Source organism: Betta splendens, chromosome 15 (genome assembly GCF_900634795.4).
Source record: "Betta splendens chromosome 15, fBetSpl5.4, whole genome shotgun sequence".
Taxonomy (NCBI): Eukaryota; Metazoa; Chordata; class Actinopteri; order Anabantiformes; family Osphronemidae; genus Betta; species Betta splendens.
In genome coordinates, this window is record NC_040895.2 from 3,270,992 (window position 1) to 3,291,905 (window position 20,914).

At 42.0% G+C, this 20,914-nt stretch overlaps 1 protein-coding gene and 1 long non-coding RNA gene across 9 annotated transcripts in view; both read right to left on the reverse strand.

Moving 5' to 3' along the window:
* vps8 (VPS8 subunit of CORVET complex) overlaps positions 1-20,914 on the reverse strand; it is an 82,339-nt gene that overhangs the window by 33,382 nt on the left and 28,043 nt on the right. For 7 of the 8 annotated variants that reach the window (XR_008692670.1, XR_008692671.1, XR_008692672.1 and 4 more), the window contains exons 14-19: positions 16,192-16,362; positions 15,866-15,940; positions 1,465-1,500; positions 1,009-1,099; positions 279-325; positions 98-187 (exon numbers count right to left, since the gene is read on the reverse strand). Coding sequence is in view for 5 of the 8 variants with exons in the window: in XM_055502780.1 (XP_055358755.1) it covers positions 98-187; positions 279-325; positions 1,009-1,099; positions 1,465-1,500; positions 15,866-15,940; positions 16,192-16,362 (510 nt within the window). In the remaining 3 variants the exon portion in view is untranslated. The remainder of the gene's footprint in view (positions 1-97; positions 188-278; positions 326-1,008; positions 1,100-1,464; positions 1,501-15,865; positions 15,941-16,191; positions 16,363-20,914) is intronic. The other variant, XM_055502781.1, reaches the window with a different exon arrangement.
* On the reverse strand, positions 1,585-15,859 carry LOC121202762 (uncharacterized). The gene is made up of 2 exons (XR_008692674.1): positions 13,372-15,859; positions 1,585-5,191 (listed from the first exon to the last, which is right to left on the reverse strand). It is a non-coding gene; the product is annotated as an uncharacterized LOC121202762 (long non-coding RNA).

Genomic DNA, 20,914 nt, shown 5'->3' on the forward strand with positions numbered 1-20,914 from the left:
CCACTTTTCTATTTACTCAGAGAGAAAGAAAATGTGTGCATAGTATTTCTCCACATTTGAAACAATTATATTAATACTCTAACTGACATGTTCTTACATAGAAATGCTGCTCCATCACTTGGATCTTGCCTTGTTCTGGACACTTCTTTAAAGCATGCTCTGTGTACTGGAAAAGTATCTCTACCATCTGTGCACACAGTGAGGTAGAAGAGAACAGAATTATGTTCTACACCATTAAGGATAGCTATCTATATTAATGCAGCAATTTATGTTCTTACCTTGTCCACTACCACAACCTTCCTTTTATGTGGATCACCATACAAACCTAAAATAAACACATTTCACACATTTCTCTCCAAATTGCCCACTGATGCCATTTACAGTAATCATATCCCTACTGTACATTCATTTCAATCTAATGAAATTTAATGAAACCATTAATCAATACTAAATTATATACATTCAAGCCTAGAATTATTCACACACATTTAAAAGTTACTTTTATTCAACCAGTAAGATTTCTTTTGGTCGGAAATGACACAGGCTTCTTCCAAAAGATAATAGGACGATATACAAGAGGCACTGTTGTAGAAAAAAATGTTCCTCATCTTTTCTTTTCCTTGTAAATTATTTTCCATATTATTCATCGGTTCTTAATAATCAATAGAAACACTTCCTATAACTCAGCAGATTTCTTTTTCAGTGATTATTTTTTAGCAATGAGCTCCTTCCCTTTCAGATTGGAGTCTCCTAAATCTTGGCTCATGCATGTCTTCTTATTATCTTTTGAGAGAAGCCTGTGTAATTTGTGGTAAAAAAAAAACTAAACAAAAAAACTTTAAATAAAAGTAACTTTTGCCAGGGGCATGAATAATTTAGGCATTGACTGTATATACAAAGTTCTAGTGGCTTTTATAATAGGAATGTAGAAATAAATAACAGTAAAAAAAATGATCAGCATCTTAAAGAACACATTATAGATGCTGGATGTGCTTGCATGATGCTCACCAACTACCGCTTTAGCAGTTCCTTCATGAAAAGACCAGGCTAAAGCGAGGGCCTCAACAAAATGTTCTTGCTTCAGCATACAGTCTATACGCTGAACACACAGAACAGACAGTATGGGACATATTTATATATTACATAGGATTACAAGGATTTTTTTCACCTGTACATATTTTGTAATCTAAAACTATATAAAATATATTTATGTATTTGATCTTTTTCTTTTTTGACTTGCTGTACTTATGATATGATAACTTTTTATTTTTTGTTAAGCAAGGTTCCTATAGGTTTGTTTAGTTTAGCAAATGTACACCAAACTGCAGCTGTGCGAGCATCCTATAACCAAAATACAAACCCAATGAAACACTGAGGTACTTTAAAACTATTTATCTTAATAGACTGTCTGTGTAGCCTTTGACTTAGGTCTTTCCTCATATACATTGCTTATGCCACACATACCTCTCTCCAGTTCCTTAGAGTCATAATGTGAGCCCACTGCAAGACAACATCACAATGACAAAGATTAGGAAAGGGTCAAAAAATAGGGTTGCATAAAATTTGTACTCAAGACCCATTTAAGTGCCGGGTTCCAACAACAAGGCATAACAAAGCTGTTTCCATATCTCCAAAGTAGAAGTAGTGGTTTATGCACTGTGTAAGTTTGACTCCCACTGACAGCCATGTCTAAATGTCTAATGTCTAAACCTCTGGCCACAAAAATGAGTTCACCCGAAAAAAAAAGGTCCAAAATAGAGCCAATTAGCCATTTTATACCCACAATGTCATTTGACTGTTTTGTCATTGAAAAAAAACTCTGAAAAAAGAATTGTTCAATACAATTCAATAAAATTTTATTTATACAGTGTCACATCACAAAAAGGTTATCTCAAGGCACTTAAGGTAAAGTTTGAGACTTTACACAACTAAATTCAACAGATCCCACATACAGCAAACCTTTAATTACAATTTGATAGCAACAGTGGAGAGGAAAAACTCCCTTTCTAGCGAGGAAGAAACCTCCACCAGAACCAAGCTAGATTTCGGCGGCCATCTGCCGCAGGCAGGATGGTTGGACCAGACACTGGGCACAGACAGGATGGTTGCACCAGGGACTGGACACAGGCAGGATGGTTGCACCAGGGACTGGACACAGGCAGGATGGTTGCACCAGGGACTGGACACAGGCAGGAGGGTTGCACCAGGGACTGGACACAGGCAGGATGGTTGCACCAAGGACTAGACACAGGCAGGAATGTTGACCCGCTGCTGCCCACAACAGACACGTAGCTCAGAGTCCGATGATATCTGTAGGTGAGGATAGAGTGGGGGCGAGAGAGAGAGCGGGGATAAAGCACAACTACTGGAGAGAAAGAGACAAGGTTCTTAATTGCGTGTGTGAAAATGTGGGTGTGTGCGCTACATCACGTGAAAAGGAGCCGTCCTCCTTCCCCAGCCATCAGTCTAACGAGAGCGCCTGAGTGGGTGGAACCTGACGTACGAAGGGACAGTTGTTCTTCCAATGCCCCTCCTGACCACAGCCATTCCAGACGTTTCCTGGATCCTCGCATACAGCTCTATTGGGCCAATCACATCTGAAGCCTCTCCTGTTGTTGTTTTAACCAGTGTCTGTGGCAGAGCATGTCTCCAAGGACAGCAGATGTAGCTCACTCTGCTGTTTCTCTTTTTTTTATTTTCCTCTGATGAAGATTGTCATTGGCAGGTGTCTGTGTCAGACACACACGCTTGTATGAGCATTTGTGTGTGTGTGTGTGTGTGTGTGGTGGCAGAGTGCAAACAATCCTTCCCCAGAGTTGTTATCTCTTTTCTTGCCGTTACTCTAATTTTGTTTTTATATTCAATTCAATTTTATTTATATAGCGCCAAATCACAACATGGTTATCTCAGGGCACTTGTAGTAAGGTTTAAGACCTTACACAACTAAACCCGACAGATCCCACATTCAGCAAGCCTTTAATTTGACAGCAACAGTGGAGAGGAAAAACTCTCTCTGTAACGAGACAGTGTGGGGGGAGAGGAGAGCGGGGGAGAAGCACAACTACTGGAGAGAAAGAAACAAGGTTAGTTAAACATGGAACAATGATGGGAGGTTATTAGACAGAAGAGGTAGAAGGAAACAAAGGAGCTCAGTGTATAAATAAAGTCCCCAGGTAGTCTATGTTTATTGCAGCTTGACAAAGACATGGTTCCTGTGACTAACATTCATTGCCAGTTACCTGAACCATCTCTAACTATAAGCTTTATCAAAAAGTAAGAACTTAAGCCTGATCTTAAAGCTGCTGGTTCCACAGGAGAGAAGCTTGGTAGCCCAAAGCTCTGGCTTCCATTCTACATTTAAAGACTAAGAACCACAAGTAGCTCAGAACTCAGAGAACGTAGTGTTCTGCTGTGAACATAAGAAACTATGAGGTATTTAAGATAAGAAGGAACTTTGTCATTAAGTGCTTTGTAGGTAAGTAGGAGAGTTTTAAATTCTATCCTACATTTTACAGACAGCCAGTGCAGAGAAGCTAACGTAGGCTGCAGCATTTTGAATTTGCTGGAGGCTTTTTAAGGAGCTGTTAGGACATCCTACAAGTAAGGAGTTACAGTAGAACAGACTAGAGGTAACAAATGCATGGATCAGTTTCTCTGCATCGCCGGAGAGAGGATGCTTCTGATTTTAGCTATATTTTTAAGATGAAAGTAGGCGGTTCTGGAGATTTGTTTAAAGGTATGATGTAAAAGAGAGATTCTGGTCAAAGATGACACCAAGGTTCATCACAGTAGAATCTGAAGCTAATGTTATCCCATCCAGGGTGAAGTAGTGTCTCTCTCTGATTTTTAGGCCCAATGATAAGAATTTCTGTTTTATCTGAATTAGGGTTAAAAGAAGTTTTGGGACATCCAGGATTTGATGTCTTTTAAACGACTTTGAATTTTGACTAATTGATCTGTTTCCTTTGGTATATGCAAAATATGTAAAGGCATATATATATAGTATCACCTGCATAAATTTATAGAATGCTTCCTAATAATATCACCTAGAGGAGACATGTATACAATTGGACCAAGCACAGAACCCTGTGGTACTCCATATCTAATCCTTGTGCATGTGGAGAAATTGTCATAAACATGAACAAACTGGAATCTGTCTAACCAGAGCCATTTCTGTGCTATAATGTTTCCTAAATCCTGACTGAAAATCTTTGTACAGGTTATTCCCACTCAGGTGGTCAGATAATTTTTTAGCCAAGACTTTTTCAAGAATCTTAGAAATAAAGGGTAAATTTGAAATAGGCCTATAGTTGGCTAGTTCTCCAGGGTCTAGAGTAGATTTTTTCAATAAAGGTTTGACCACAGCTACCTTAAAAGCCTGTGGTATATAGCCGAAATGTAAAGATTGGTTCATTTGATTTAATATGGACGAGCTGATTAAAGGTAGCGCTTCTGGATGGCTCTGGCTGTGCTGCGTGTGGCGCCTTGGCAGTAGTACTGCAGTCCCTGGGTCTGGGCTGTCTCTTCCTGGCTGGGGGTTGTGGGGGCGGTGGGATGGGTAGCAGAGCCAGTCGGGAACCTGGCTCTGCGGACCCTGGTGCTCTGCTTCCCAACTATATTTCTCCACATTCACCCACTTAGGTCTGCAAGGGGCGTCCTGCTGATGGAGGGACCGGGGCTACCGGGAAGTGGTTCCGTCCCTCCCAAGTGGGATGCTCTGCAGTTTTAATTGCATTAGGCATACACACTCGTCCAGGAATCTGGGGGCTCCTTCCGGGGGGGCCAGTGGACAGAGCCTTCCCATTGATGGCTCTGTCTGCTGGACCCCTCGGAGAATTGGCAATCTCCCAAAGTTCCTCATACTTAGCCACATACACATACTATTAGGGCCGGGGGTGGGCTCTTTCACTGGTGGAGAGATCACCACCCAGTTTTAACTGCAAATAGACATTTAGGGTGAGGGGGGGCACTGTCCGGGGGACACTCCGTCAGCCAGCGGTCGTGCTCCTGGAGGTGTCACCCACCTTCAGTGCACTTTAGTTCCACACACTCACGTCCAAGCTGGGTTGCAGGGTTCTGGGGTGACCTTTCCGCTGCCCTTCTGCTGACCCCCACCAATTGCTGGCCTTGTGCTGCAGGCCGGTGTGGTGCCAGGGGATGAGGTCGTTGACCCACGGTGGCCCACTCTGACCTCAGGTGCTGTCTCTGTGGCTGCTGCAGCTCTGCCTGGGGGGCTTTGTGTGGGCGGCTTGGGTCACAACACCTGCCCTCCTGGAACTGAAGGTGTGTGGGCTCCCTGGCTGCTAGGAGTCTTTCTGCTGCTTGTTGGATGGGCGTAGTGGCCGAGCCCCTCACATCACCCTGGCTTCCACAAGTGGCATTGTTCAAGCACCAATGTCTGCCTCACCCTTTGGGTCAATAATATTAAGCTACAGCCTTACTAACCTTGTAGTTGGACACTTTCCAAATCCAACTGTAAGTATTACTGATACTTATCACTACCAATATCAATAATGTGTGAATATGGAAATTGTGGTGTTGTATGTAATGACTTTTATTAGGTAGTATGGGATATGTATAACAATGCACATGTGTACGTATATGATATGTATATGTTTGTATGAGTATGTGCACATACCTCAAAACTATTATTGGTATTAGTATTAATCTCCAAGGTAAACCACAGTACAACAGTTGTTTAGTTATGAATGTGTTAGCCTAAGGTACATCCCTGCTTCTTATTTATTTTGCTCAGATTGTTTACTTAACAGATTTGCTTGATTTCAGCAGCTGGTTGCACCCCTTACCCCCACCAGACCCCCACCCTCCCGCATACACACCCTAAAGCAGAAACTTAACCTGTCCACCAACACAGCAACATCACACATATTTTGGATTGGCTAAATAAACCATTAAATAAACCATAAATCAAGAAGACTATATATATTTTATATATACTCCTCTTGTTAAAGCAAAGCTGTCTATCACAATATGGCATTCAGCGTAAGATATGCTGCTTGTTAAACTGCTGGACAGAACAAAGAAAAAAAAAAAGGTACCGCTTCTTTGAGTAATCTGGTTGGGATTGGGGCTAAAAGACAAGTGGACGACTTGGATGAGTTAAATATTGAAGTTAACTCCATATGAGTTATGGGGGAAAGGCTGTCTAGGTAAAACAGAGGACTTGGTAAATTTAAAATTGATGGATCTAGAGGGTGCTTTCTCTAGATCAGTCGCTGCTGAATGTCTTTTCTAATGGTGATAATTTTATTAATAAAGTAGTTCATAAAGTCATTGCTGCTAAGATTTAAGGGGATAGTAGGCTCAACACAGCTATGGCTCTTAGTCAGCCTGGCTACAGTGATGAAAAGAAACCTGTTTTTTTTTTCTCTATTAAGGAGGAATAATATTTTTTCCTAGCAGCACAAACTGCTTCCTTTTATATTATTAGACTTTTCTTCTGTGCATTGTATTTTCCATTCATTTTATTAGAATGCCACTGCCTTTCTAGTTGTTGGGTCCTGTGCATTAGGCTATGGATCTCTGAGATATACCATGGAGCTAACCTCCTGATTGTCATGATCTAGGGCAGGGGTGGGCAAACCTTTTGAGTCACGGGCCACAATGAGTTCTAAAATTTGACAGAGGGGCCGATCCAAGAACAGATGGATGGAGTGTTATATAAATTACATACAGGATTTGACCTATTAATGATTAATGGTTAATTTAATTACATTTCAGTTCAATAAACACAGCAGGAAAACTCAACATCAGTTTCAGTGGGAACAGTGTTGTTGATCTCCCTGTTTTGTCAGTGCGTCAAAGTCTGAAGTAAGTTTTGTTGTGGCAATTCTCAGGATAGATCTGAGGTGTTCGTCAGTTATCCTGGATCTGTGACGGGTTTTGTTCATGTTCATAACACTAAATGTTTGCTCACATACATAGGTCGAGCCAAACAAGGTTAGCATCTTCTGTGCCGTCCTCCGTAGGTTTGGTAAGGTGGCTTCGTCCAGTGAAGCATACAACTTGTTAAGTTTAAGAGTGTTGAACTTGTCTTCCAAGATGGCGTCAGACTAAAGATCGATCAGTGCCAATTGCACCTCATGTGGTACTGTTTCAGGGTCTTGTGAGAAGGGACAAGACACGAGCTGAAGTGACTTTTCAATCTTTTTAAATTCAGAAAACCGGCGACTGAATTCCCTGTGCAGGTCATCCAGTGATTTGCTGTTTTTCTTTGCACTCTTTCTGAGTGTCAAGTGTGGCGAAATGAGTGAAGGATGCATTTGCAACTTGTCTGGAAAATAAAACGATCTTAGATTTGAACGCTGTAACATGTTTGTACATGTCGTGCAAAAACTGATCTTTGCCCTGCAGTTTCACATTCAGCTCATTCAAATGTGAAAATACGTCCACAGCAAACGCAAAATCACAAAGCCAGTTCTGGTCTCGTAGCTCAGGAAATTCGTCAGATTTCTCATTAAACTCGCCGATCTCGTCTTTCAGGTCCCACATGCGTTGAAACACTTTGCCCAAACTTAACCACCGGACACGAGAGTGGTAAAGTATGTCCTGATGATCTGCATCAATTTCCTCCAGGAACGTGATGAACTGACAATGCTGAAGTCCCTTTGCACGTGTAAAGTTCAGGACTTCAAGTTCAAGTTTCATGACTGGATTCACAACATGGTTAAGCTGCAATACAGACTTGCAAAGTGATTCCTGATGGATGATACAGTGAAGAAAAATAACATCCTGTTCAGGGTTCTAATCTTTTAATTTATCCTGGATTCGTTTCAGCAGCCCAATGTTTTTTCCTGTTAAATTTGGCGATCCATCCGTCGTGACATTGGCAAGTTTACTCCAAGGTAGTTTATGTTTCTACATGGCAGCAGACACCTTGTCATTTAAATCCTCTCCCCGCGTTGTTCCCTTTAGGGACTCCATGGTCAAAAACTCTGTTATCTCAAAGCTGTCATTTATTCCTCAGATAAAAATTAGAAGCTGCGCTGTGTCTTTGATATCATTACTTTCATCCAGTGCAAGTTAATATAACTGAAAGAACTCTGCCTTTTTGTTTAGCTGGCTAGCTATATGTTCATCAATTAGTTCTACACGGCGACTCACAGTCCGACGTGACAAACTGATTTTTTCAAACTTGCATTGATTTTCCGGATACAGAACACCTGCAGTCTCCACCCTGCAGTCTTTAAAAAACTCACCTTCGGAGAAAGGCTTGCTAGCGTCTGCTAATTTGAATGCCAGAAAAAAGCTTGCCTTGGTAGTTGAATCCTGAAGCGCCGTAGCTGCCTGTTCTTCCGCCGACAGCTTGCTGGCGTGATTGGCATGCTTCGTAGCAAAATGACGGCTAATATTGTACTCCTAAAAAACCGCAACACTTTCTTGGCATATCAAGCATACAGCCTTTGATCGGACTTCTTTGAAAAAATATTTTGTTGTCCATTCGATGTTAAACACTCGGCACGCACTGTCGACTTTTCTTTTTTTTGATGAACTCATGTTTGTTTTTAGAAGGAGGAAAGCTTTACCGCGGGAACGGAGAAGGAGAGTGCTTCTTCTGGGAAAAGCTTAACCACGAAGAAGAGGGGGCAAATGCTCAAGCGCGTCATCTATTGGGGAAATGTGGGCATTACAGGGGGAAGGAAATGAACAAGGTTTGCCGGTAACGATATTATTTATTTTATATTTTGATATAACTGGGAGATGTTTGGCGGGCTGGATTAAAAAGACCAACGGGCCGTATATGGCCCGCGGGCCGTAGTATGCCCATGTCTAGGGTTTGTTTCCGGTTCTATTTTGAAAGGACTTTTGTTTTCATTCATGTTGTCATATTCCAGTTTCCAGTTCCTGTTTTATTTTGAAGGACTTCCTGTTTCATCCAGATCACACCTGTTTCCTATGTTATCTCCGGTTCAACATGCACACCTGTCAATAATTTAGTAATCAGTCTTCAGTATATAAGCGCCAGTACTCACCCAAGCCAGTTGCCAGATTGTTGAGTTCCGATACCACTTTCCAGTGTTTCAGTATAGCTTACCGTGTTTCAGGATCCTGTCTGTACCTGACCGCCGATTTATGCCTGCACCCTGTCTGTAGTTATGTCTAGAGATCTTGGTAACGTTCCTGACTGTCTGACCACGATATAGCTCGCTCCTTGTCTGTACCTCTGCCGAGCTCACCAGTTACCAAACCCTTGCCTGTCCCCGGAACCGAGTTTGTCTGCTCCTTTCGTGCCTTTGCCTGAAATCACCCGTGTATGACCTGGATTGCCCTGACTACGTTTGTTCAAATAAACCGTTTATAAACTGATCATCGTGTCTGTGCTGTGAAGGTGGGTCCAACACCCGAGCATTCCTGACACTGATTCACTGACTTCTACTTCAGAAGAGCCGCATCATCTACAAGAAAATCTACCCATTCATAAGGATTAAGGTGACTCTTCTCCTCTGTGTAGCTGCAAGACGACGAGGCAAAAGATGGGATGGGGTTCATTAACTACTCACAATACACTAGTTGAAAGCAGAAATACTGCTATATTTAGCTAAAGATTTAGATTGGTGGTCTTCTTTTGAAAGGATATGGAAAAAACGTGCAGGTAATATCACTAAACTAGAAAGTAGTGTCATTAAATAGTCATATTTAACCAGTCAAATCTTTATTTTAAAAGTATTTGAAAAAGACGTGTGGACAATTGATAAAAGAAAACGAAAAATTGATAAAACAGTGTTATTAATTAGCAGTCATTACCCATTCAGAAGCATAAAAATGACTACAAAAGCTGATAAATTAAATTGGTGCTTTTATTTTGAAAGTATATGGAAGAAGCATGTGTAAGTATTTATTAAATTGTAAAACAGTCTCATTAACTACTCATAATAAATCAGTTAAAAGCAGAAATACTGCTGGATTGGTGCTTCTATGTTGAAAGGATCTTAAGGAAGCCTTTGCAGGTAATTGCTAAACAGTAAAGTAGTTTATTAACTAGTCACAATAAACTAGTTGAAAGCAGCAATATTGTTATTTTTAGGTAAAGACCTGAATTAGTGCTTTTATTTTGAAAGGATTTGAAGGAAGCCTGTGCAGGTAATTGCTAGACAGGATTTTAGTCTAATTAACTAGTCATAATAAACTAGTTGAAAGCACAAATATTGCTATTTTTAGGTAAAGATCATGATTGGGGCTTTTATTTTCGAAAGGATTTGAAGGAGCTGTGTGTGCTTAATAGCTAAAATGTAAAACAGTCTCATTACCTAGTCACAATTACCCATTCAAAAGCAAAAATAGTGCTGTTAAACCTAAATATTTGGATTGTTGCTTTTATTTCGAAAGGATTTGGAGGAAGTGTGTCATCAATTACTAAACAATCAAACCGTTTAAAGAACTAATCAGTAATATACATAGAGCTACTACACTGATTATCAGGAGTTTGAGCTGTCACTCAAAGCTGCAGCAGCGCTGTTGTCATGGGTATGAAAGGCGGAAAAATCAGGATCATTCTGCTCTGAGAAAGCAAAGTTGCACCCCTGCTAAACAGGATTGTTACAGCAAAACGATAATAACTGTCAAAAAAAAATAACTTTAACACTTTTTTTATTTATTTATTATAACACTTTATGAATGCCAATGAATGCCTTTATGAATGCAGTGTTGTGTGCTGGGCGGGTCGCAATGTACTGAAAAAATGTTTTTTTTTTATCCTGTAAGTATTATACTGGTAACCTGTGTAGATTTTACAATAATTGTTATGTTGCAAAATTTTCTTCAAGATGTTGCATAGAATTTAATCTGATACATGGAAATTTAGTATCATCGTTTGTCTAAGTAACGTTTGTACACAAATAACATGTAATAGTAAATAAGCTGATTCATTGTTTCAAAAACCTCCAAAAACAAGTAAATTTGATTTGGGTGAAGAAAGTAAACCTGGCAACCATCAGTGAATGAAATAAGAGCACTCAAAACAGGTTTGAACTTCATTTGCGGGAGATTTTCATGCAATGGACAGTTGGCCTCTATGGCCATTTCTGTACCTGAATCCATCTAAAATGAGCGTATTTTTTGTATTTTTATCCAAGTAAAATTGTGATATGTATCAGGTGTAGAACAAAACTGTCTGTTTTTATGGGATTTGTGTTATTATTCAATGTCAGAAGTTTACTCTTACTGAAACAACTGTTAAACTTGTTAATCTTAAACACATGAAATGCTTTTTTTTACTTTATGGGAAAAATAAGGATTCCTGTCTTCTTGTTGTTACAGTTAAAGATAGGAGTTGATTAATGTTATAAGTTTGGTAAAAATGAATTAGTGAATGGTTTGCGTGTTTATAATGTGTTCTGTGTTTTGTGAGCTGCACCCTGAGGGGGAAGAGTGTGTGTGTAAGTGACCCTCAGTGGCGGTGATGCAGTTAGTGTGTGAAAATAAATGGGGTTTTCTGCTTGGTGTGTGGAGCTCCCAAAGAAAGACGGTCTCTTTCTGTTACTTACAAACATATCTGGGGTTATGCGGTCTATGAGACACAAAAATTCTCAATATGCTTAGTTGTAGCAGTTTAGCCAGTTAGCCTGGCCTAGCCTTTACTTCTTCCTTTTCTTACATGTCCAGCTGTAGCACACAGTACCAGTTTCCACCAAACTTGTCTGTATTAGTAGTAATAGTGCATATGGTCATAACTCAGGGCTTCATTGCCTCTTGTGGGTCCATGGGGAACCCGTGACATCTCCTTAAGCCTGTCAGACAAGGCTGTCACCATAGTAACCAAGTGTTCAGTCTGTCTGCAGATGTAATCCGTCTGTCTCTTCCTCCGAATGGATCTTACTAGTGAGTCCTTCAATCCAAGTCATCTTCTGATGTAATTCCTCTGAACAAGCTTGGATGTTACTTGTCAGTCTATCAATCCGGGCCATTCTCCGGTGTAATTCCGTCAGCCGAGTATCCCTGGACCCCAAGGGCATTTGTAACTCCACGGCTGGTGGACGTGCCAATAAGCCGGCCGCAGATTTTCCAATCTTTCGATAAAGCAGGGCACCACCAAGGCCAATCATGAGTAGCCCTGTTATCAAAGTCAGATTCCTGGTAACCCATGTTACCAGGAATCCCACGCGTCGCGAACACAACCGGAGGCAAGAGTCCCCATCGGCAGAGTGGTTCTCCCAGTGATTCTTTATTTTGTGAGAAAATTGATCCAATGCGTGGACCAGTTGATTAGCTCCATGTTCAAAAATAGTTATTCCAGAATAGCAGCAATAACCCTCATTGTACCTTCTTACAATGATAAAGCAAAACTGCTCTATCATTGTTTTTCTTTGAATACGCGTACAGCACTAATATTCAATAGCCGAATGCCCCGCTATAAATTATTTAGAAGACGGTGAGTACTTTAGCATGCACAGACTGATATTCGTGGTTACTTGTATGAGCCAGAGTACAGCGCCGACAACTTACACTGTATGGAGGACGATTAGGTTGCCTGCGGCAGAGAGCCAGTGTCCGGCAAAGCCAAAGCCTGGCTTCGTCCTACCAACAACAGAGAGCCAGATGCATGGTGTCTCCGTGCTGATAGAAGCACAACTGAACATCCCAGTGCTGCAATGAATCTACCGCTGCTGGTTCCTCTTGGATAAGGTTGCGGATTTTACTGCTGACTGTGTATATTTGTTGTGATCAGTTTTGGGTTACATACGTTCAGAGGACCTAGAAACTAGCTTCAGGATGCTAGCAACCAGCTGCTGAAACCAAGCAAATCAGTTAAGCAAACACGGTGCAAAATAAATAAGTAGGGATTTACCTAAGGCTGACACATTTACCTTTTAAAATAATATTAATACCAATAGTAGTGTTAAGGTATGTGTACACACTCATACAAACATATACATATATCATATACCTGTACATACACATATGCATTGTTGTACAAAATCTCAATATATAATAATAGCAATGACATCAACATCACAACTTCCATATTCACACATTATTGATATTGGTAGTGATAAGTACCAGTAATAATTACTGCTAAGTTTAGAAAGCCCGTTTATCAGCTCAGGTGTTGAGTGTCCCACTACAAGGTTGCTAAAGCTGTAGCTTAACATTGTGCACCTAAAGGGTAAGGCAGACATTGGTGCATGAACAATGCCACTTGTGGAAGCCAGGGTGATGGGAGGAGCTCAGCCGCTACACCCAGCTAACGAGCAGAGGAAAGAACCCTAACAGCCAGGGAGCCCACACACCTTCAGTTCCAGGAGGGCAGGTGTTGCGACCCAAGCTGTCCAAACGGAACCCCCTAGGCAGGGCTGCAGCAGCCACAGAGACAACACCCGAGGTCAGAGTGGACCACCGTAGGTCAACGCTGACCGCCCCATGAGAACCAGGGGCAAACAATCCCCCCAGTGGGAGCGTCGGCCTGAGAGGGTGGAGCCCGAGAACCCACGGTCTGTAGGGAGCCTGCCAGGAGATGTGCCCCGAGTGAGCTCACACCTAGTCCACCACCCCCACATGAGTGGAGTGGGGCCTGCCCTATTGGCCCGACCATATCCCCTGGCACCACATTGGGCCCACAACACAAGGCCGGCAATCCGTGGGGGCCAGCAGTAGTAAAAAGGGGGGGGGGGGGGGGGGGGTTAGGTCTCTGGCCTGCTGGCCGATCTCTCCACCAGGGCCAGTGGGCGAGGCCACAGCTGGCCTCACCACCAAGCCCCAGTGAAAGAGCCAACCCCCTGGCCCTGAATGTATGTGGTGTGGTATGTAACTTTGGGAGACCGCCAGTTCCCTGAGGGGTCCAGCAAACAGAGCCATCAAAGTGAAGGCTGTGTCCACTGCCCCCCCCCCAGAGGCAGCCTCCAAAGTCCTGGATGAGTATGTATGATTAATGCAATTAAAACCCGCAGATCATCCCACCTAGGAGGGACAGAACCACTTTCCAGTAGCCCCGGACCAAAAAACCCTTAGGATGCACCTTACAGACATAAGTGGATGAGTGTGGAGAGATGTAGTTGGGAAGCAAGGCACCGGGGTTCGCAGAGCCAGGCTCCAGACTAGCTCTTCTACCTATCCCACCGCCCACCACAACCCCCAGCCAGGAAGAGATAGACGAGACCCAGGGACTGCAGTACTACTGCCCAGGAACCACACGCAGCGCAGCAAAAACCATCCTCACCCCTCTGTCACACTTACCCATTCTCTTGCTCAAGCATGCTCATACTAATAAAATAATTAATTTCATCCACTTGTAGGTAATATCGGTGAGCTGTGTATGGTCACAGAAAACTCTTGAAAGGGATTTGTCTTGTTTTGCCAGCCATGTTTGTCTGTTAGAATCTGCAACATCATCTGGCAGAGGTAGAATCATTGCATGATGCAGGCTTTCTCTCAGCTGCTGGCTCGTAGCGGCTGCTGGATGCCAGTGTTTGGCTCTGCCGGTTCCCGGCTTTTCGTTGCGGGCAGCCTAGTCCTCCTCCATATGGTTCAACTCGTCGGCGCTGTACTCTGGCTCATACAAGTAACCATGAATATCAGACTGTGCTGTAGAACTCGCTGTTTTCTAAATAATCTACAGAAAAACACTGGGCCATGGAATATTAGTGCTGTACTTGTATGCAAGGAAAAACATTGGCGGACAGAGCAGTTTTGCTCCAGCAGGCTGGGTCCGCCCCTCTCTCAGCTGGACTGTTGAAGGGGCAGGTATAGGAAAAACCAGCAATCAATCAAAAAGCAAGCATCCTGCCAATGTGTCTTAGTGGAGGAAAAAATTATAACTTTTTTGCATAGAAATTATGGAACAATCTGAGTGTCCCTTAATTCTTAAATACTACCGAGAAAAAAACGAGACCCCATTGAAAATCTGTGAAGTTTTCCTTTAACTAGCTGGTCAAAAAAAGCTAGTTCTGTCCTGGGCTGCACACTGGAGTGCATTGAGGATGTGGCAGACAGAAGGATGTTGGTCAAATTAACATCATGGATAACCCCCCACCCCATGCACCACACTCTAGAGGCCCTGAGCAGATCCTTTAGCACAAGACTCTTACACACCCGTTGCAGGAAGGAGCACTACCACAGGTCATTCCTAGTTTATCTTTGCACAGTTAATACTATCATCAGTATTTCCCTATTTTGTCTGCTGTTTTTGATAATTGTCTATTGCGGCTGCAAACAAAATAATTTCTATCACAATAGTTGACTTTATTAGTAATTCAATCAGGGTCATAGCGAGGCATAAGGGAGTCCAGTGCATAGACAATCTACTGTAAAAGATTATTCACTAAATTCTTTTGACAGTGGACATTTTTTGGATGAAATAGTCAAAGAGGAGAAGCTAATACTTAGACAAAGATTCACGGGCACAAGTACATATATTAAAATATGTAAGACAAATTTTATACATCATTTGCACCAAAATGATGTTACTCAGCATTTTATTTTACCTTTTCTATTTGACCTGCTGCCATCTATTTTTGGTCTGATGTTCTTAAAGAAGGACATTAATAACATGAAGATTTTGTGTACACTGATCAAATCATAATACCATAAAATCTGTTAAATAAATACATTACATTCTTTGGGCATTCAGTATTTCTGATAATAATTCTCTGGACTGCAGCTATTTAATTATTTCTGGGTTAGGGTTTGCATTAGAATTACACACATTACACATTCAGCTTCTATTCTATAAAGAATAACGGCTAAATGTATACAGGCACTACAACAGTTCTACCAGTGTTATTTACCTTTTTACAATCGTTTTACTCTCTTATCTTCATATACCTTTTTCTGATAGTTTGTTGTGGTTTTACAGTAATCTAACCAACACATAGCTGATGTTGAACAAACAAAACACAGTGAAACTACTTACTTTGGTGCCCAGATAGACAATCTGTCCTGAATAGCTTGACACTGATTGGTAGCAGGCCTTTTCACCAACTAAAGCCTGAAACACAAATATTTCTGTAAGACACAGGTCAGAACTGTACAGCTCAGATCATTAAAGCATCACATTTGCCTTAACGTTAATTAATGTAAAATTAACATTGCTCTTGTGCATTAACCTCAGTTACAATCCTACACTGATTTTTGACATTGGTTATTTAGTTATGACAATTTAAATAACTCGATAATCATGCCTTCGTGCAAAAAAATATTAAGAAGGTCTGATCCCTGACCTGTCAGCTAATCACTCACCAGAGCCTGGGATACATTTCCTCCGGTTGCCAGTGATTTGAAATGTCGACTGTTATAAACCAATTGCACTTGCTCCAAGTCCAGAGTCTCCAAAATCTCCTGACTGGGCCGGTCCACAACCTGCAATTTTTCATGGCTGTCTACCAGGACCAGTGTGCGACTGTTAATCCACTACAAACATAAAGAAACAAACAGAAGTCATCACGCAATTTATATGAAAGACGTTTCTTGACTCAAAAATAACATTACGATCACAGCTGTGGCTGAAAATCTTTCCTGCAACTAGAAATTAAACACTATATCAGACAATGTGCAACTGTCATGCAAATCAAGTTGGTTGGTTAAGACAAAAACACAACCTCAGTTCAATTATGGATGCAATAATCAAGCTATATTACTGACAAGAACCAAGTTTGAGAGTGGCGGCAAATGGAGGCCAATTTTTGGTCACAACTTGGTCACAACCCTGGCGTAAACAGTGTACTGTTTGGATGTCATCTACTTATATTCATCTATCTATCCATCTTTATTGGCTTACTCAGGGCCGGGTCGCGGTTCTCATCCAGCCGCTTCGCACTCAGCTGCCCTGGTACCCTGGGTCGATAAAGCCAAATGCAAGCCAAATGCAATACCACCTGTTTTCCATTAGCCTTCAAGTCAATGAATTTAAGCTCCAGTATCCATCCAGCATTCAGCATTCCAGGATTCATACCCAAGTCAAGCCTGTGTACCGAACCTTGTTTGCAGTACTGACTCTGTTTTGCCTAAACCTTGTGTTTTGTCGTCGGTTCCTGCCAAGATTGTACTTTTGATCGTCACTTGCCTGAACAAGGCCTTTTTGCCTACCTGTGTAACGGCCCTTGCCTGTTCTGACCTGCACCTGTCTCTTCATTAAACGGCATCACAACTTCACGTCTCAGTGCTGTACACTTGGGTTCAGCTCCCTGTTCAGGTTTGAGAAGCTGACACACTCTCCACCTTTAAGATCAGGCTTAAAACCTTCCTTTTTGAAAAAGCTTTTGGTTAGAGATGGTTCAGGTCACTGGCAATGATTGTAAGTCCCAGGAACCATCTCTTAGTTACAGTGAATGCTTCCAGCATTGTTTTTCTAATCTTGATAATAATTATAATAATAATAATAATTATTATTATTATTATTCCATATGTTTTTCTGCATCTAACTAGTCCTGCATACTTTTATCTACAGAAACCATTCAAATATCAATAATAATTTTTAAGGAGAAGTGTGCTTACATACAACTTTTTCATATCTTTCATAATTTTAAAGTTATTTAGCTTTTTTCATAAATATTTCTCCAGTGTAATGAATGGGAAACCATTTTCAAATACTCTTCAGCTTTGTCTTTTTTTTAGCTTTAACTACTTCAGCATACTTTAAGCTACATACACCATTCAAATTTAAAACAGTCTTCAGCTATTCAACTATAAATCTTCTGTTCAGCTTTTTAATATCTTTAATAGTTGTTGATCTATAGCAGTTTAAATATTGTGTGGTTTTTGGTAAATTTTAAGCTTTTCCATTAGTGTGTCACTATAGTACGTGATGTCACAGCTAGTTTGTGAAGGAATGTTATTTTAAAACACAATTTATGTTTTTAACTCGTCACTAAAGCCACAGTTTTTAAGATATGGATATAATTTTTTACTCATTCAAAGTCATACTTATTTTCTTTCTAATGATGTGTCTGGTTAAGCCTTCAGACCTACAGTCGTGTTGTGTTGCCACTGCACAATGGGTGTGTCCTTGAATATTTAATCCTGCAGCAGTGCTAGTCTCGTTTTAACCACCATGTGGTGCAAAGATGTGAGGTCCGAGGTCCGGTTCATTTCTATCTGTATCTGTACAGATAAATATCCCTTGTGTGGTGATAATTAAACACGCTAGTGTTTGTTGTCGATTGCCAAAGTTGCTCATGTCTTTACACAGTTCCCAGGCCAGCCGAGAGACATAGTCCCTCCTCCAGCCAATCCAATACGATAATATAAGTATAATAACATAAAATAGGAATATATATTTATTCATCGATCTGTGTTAAAATGTATTTTATGTGTATCTTTGTATTTGTCTTTTGGTTTGTTGGTCATGGAGAAAAAATACAAAACAAACTGGTTTATCGCTTCTCTTGATATGAGCAACAAACGGAATTCAAGTGTTTGTTTGTTTTTCGACACAAGGCAGAGTTGGATTTAAAGCTGTTTTTTCGTTTTGAGAAAAAAAAGTGAAGAATGAAAAAATAAGTCGTTATAGCAGCTTTTAAGTTGGTGGAGAAACCAAACTCTTAAAACTTACACAGACCGCAATGACCTATAGTTTGCTCTGACTCGGAATGAAACGTAAGAGTCCAATGACAGATGATGTTTCCAGACAATGCATGACCAATACACAGAAATGTATGTGCAAATGCAGGCAATGAGAGAATCGGAGCAGTGGCTTTCCCCTTTGAAGCAGACAGTGATGTGAAGTTCCAACAATTTGGTGCTGAGGACTTGGATCAAGTTGTCAATGTGTGCTAGTGTTTGTTGTCAATTGCGGAAGTTGTCCTCGTGTTTGAGTACTGATAAGCCTAAATATCACTTTTCTGCATTTGACTAGTTAATTATGACTAGTGATTATAATTATGATAATTATGACACCTACAGGTATCATCGGACTCAGAGCTACGTGTCTGTGATGGGCAGCTGCGGTTCCAACCATCCTGCCTGTGTCCAGTCTCTAGTCCAACCATCCTGCCTGTGTCCAGTCCCTGGTCCAACCATCCTGCCTGTGCTCTGTTGTTGCTTGTTGTTGTTGCTGTGCGTTTCTCTCGCTCTCTCCTGTCACCCCACCCGGTCAAGGCAGATGGCCACCCACATCCAGCCTGGGTCTTCTGGAGGTTTGGAGAGGGAGAAGCACATTAACAACAACTCCCTCTCCAGGGAGTTGTTGGAATGCACTCTGCGGGCCACGTCTTCCAAGACTCCAGTTCTGATCCTTGCCGATGCCCAAGCTCCTCGTAGGACTCCAGGTCATGTCTCGATCCATGCTCCAGTTTCACATTAGACTCAAGGCCAGGTCTCAGTTCCTGTTTCTCGTTGGGTCCTAGTTCATGTCTTGCCGCCAACGCCATAGCTGTTTCCAGTTCATGTTTCGACTCCAGCTCCCTTTTCTCATCCAACTCCTGCTGCTATTGCCGCTCCTATTCTAATGCTGTTCATCTTTCCACATGCGTTGCTGAACAAGCTGGCGGCCCTCGTCAACGATGCTTCCACAGCTTTAAGGTGTTGTGAGTCAGCTTCCAGACAGCCAGAGGGCACTCTGGCTCACGTGGCATTAAGGCCATCTTGGTTGGTTCTTTGTTTTTTCATTTCCTGTCATGTCATGTCCTGTTATTAGGTTAATTAGAATCACCTGTTTTAGTAAGTATTTAAGTTTCTGGTTTGGGCACAGTCTTTGTTGGTGCATTAATCGTTAATCGTTACGTGTTACTTGTTACTGGTTATGGGTTACTTGTTACGTGTTGCAGTGTCGTCGTGCTCTTGTGCTCTGTCCAGGTTTGTGTGTTTGTTCACTGTTTGTGTTGGATACTGTTGGTTGCATGTTTTGTTTTTTAGTATGGCTACTTAGTTTCCTGCTCTGCAGTGATCTTTTGTTTTACCTGTGAGTTATATGTGTTAGTTTGCATTTTTTGTTTCTGGCTTATCCTGCAGTCGCAGCGTCCTTAGTTTGTATTGTTCTCAGTCTGTATGTTCTATTTATTTATTAAATCACTTATTGTCAGTCCTGTCTGTGGGTCGTGCATTTGGGTCCTCCCTCCCACACTCATAGTGAGTGTGTTTTAAAATACAGTGCAGTCTAGTTTGACCCTCGTCCGTAACAGAATGCACCAACCATTTGGACCCAGCCGACCCTTTTCTTTTTGTTTTACCCCGGTTAGTGTAGTGGAGCGCTACTGTAGGGGTAGTCTGTGTTAGCACTATAGCTTGTCTTGTTTGTGAGGCTGTGTGTTTGTGTTCACTGGGTGCTTGTCTTGTTTTCGTGCTTGTACAACTTGTTTAGTTTGTCTGTGTGTGTGTGTGTGTGTGTGATCAGTTCAAGTTCAGTGCCATGGATCCAGCAAGACCAGATCTGTCCCCACACTTTTTGATGCGCTACGGGGTCATTGAAGCCACTGAAGCTCCTAGGCCGGAGGCCAGGTTAGTAGCAGTCGAGCTGCTGGATGACATTTTGTGGGAGGAACCCTGGTTGTTTGAGTTCCCGGGTGTGGCAAAGCTGTGGGTTGAGGTGGGTGCGATGCGCGATGAGCTACAACGCGCACTATTTCGCCCCCCTTTTCCAGACTTGGGGTTTCGTTTTTGTACCGGGCCCCCAGACTTCCATGGACAGTCGCTTATCTCCAGCTCGTGGGTTGGCGCGAAGATGGGCATCCCTGATCCAGCTCGCACAACGAACTTTACTGCGTCTGTTGCACAGCCCCCGAGACGTCAGCGTTCAAGGCGGAAGACGCTGCGCTCGATGAGACAGCAATGGAGGGTTGCTGTTCTCGCTCCTCCAGACCGGCACTTGGAGGACCAAGTGTCGGAGCCCGCTGGCCGTCGGCCGGCAACCGTGTCAGCGGGAGACCCTCTTACCCAGCGCTCTTGGGAGGGAGCACTGGATGGGGAGTCACAGCGTGAGGATGCCGCTGTTCAGACTCCTACACCTGCACCAAGGCACTTCAACGAG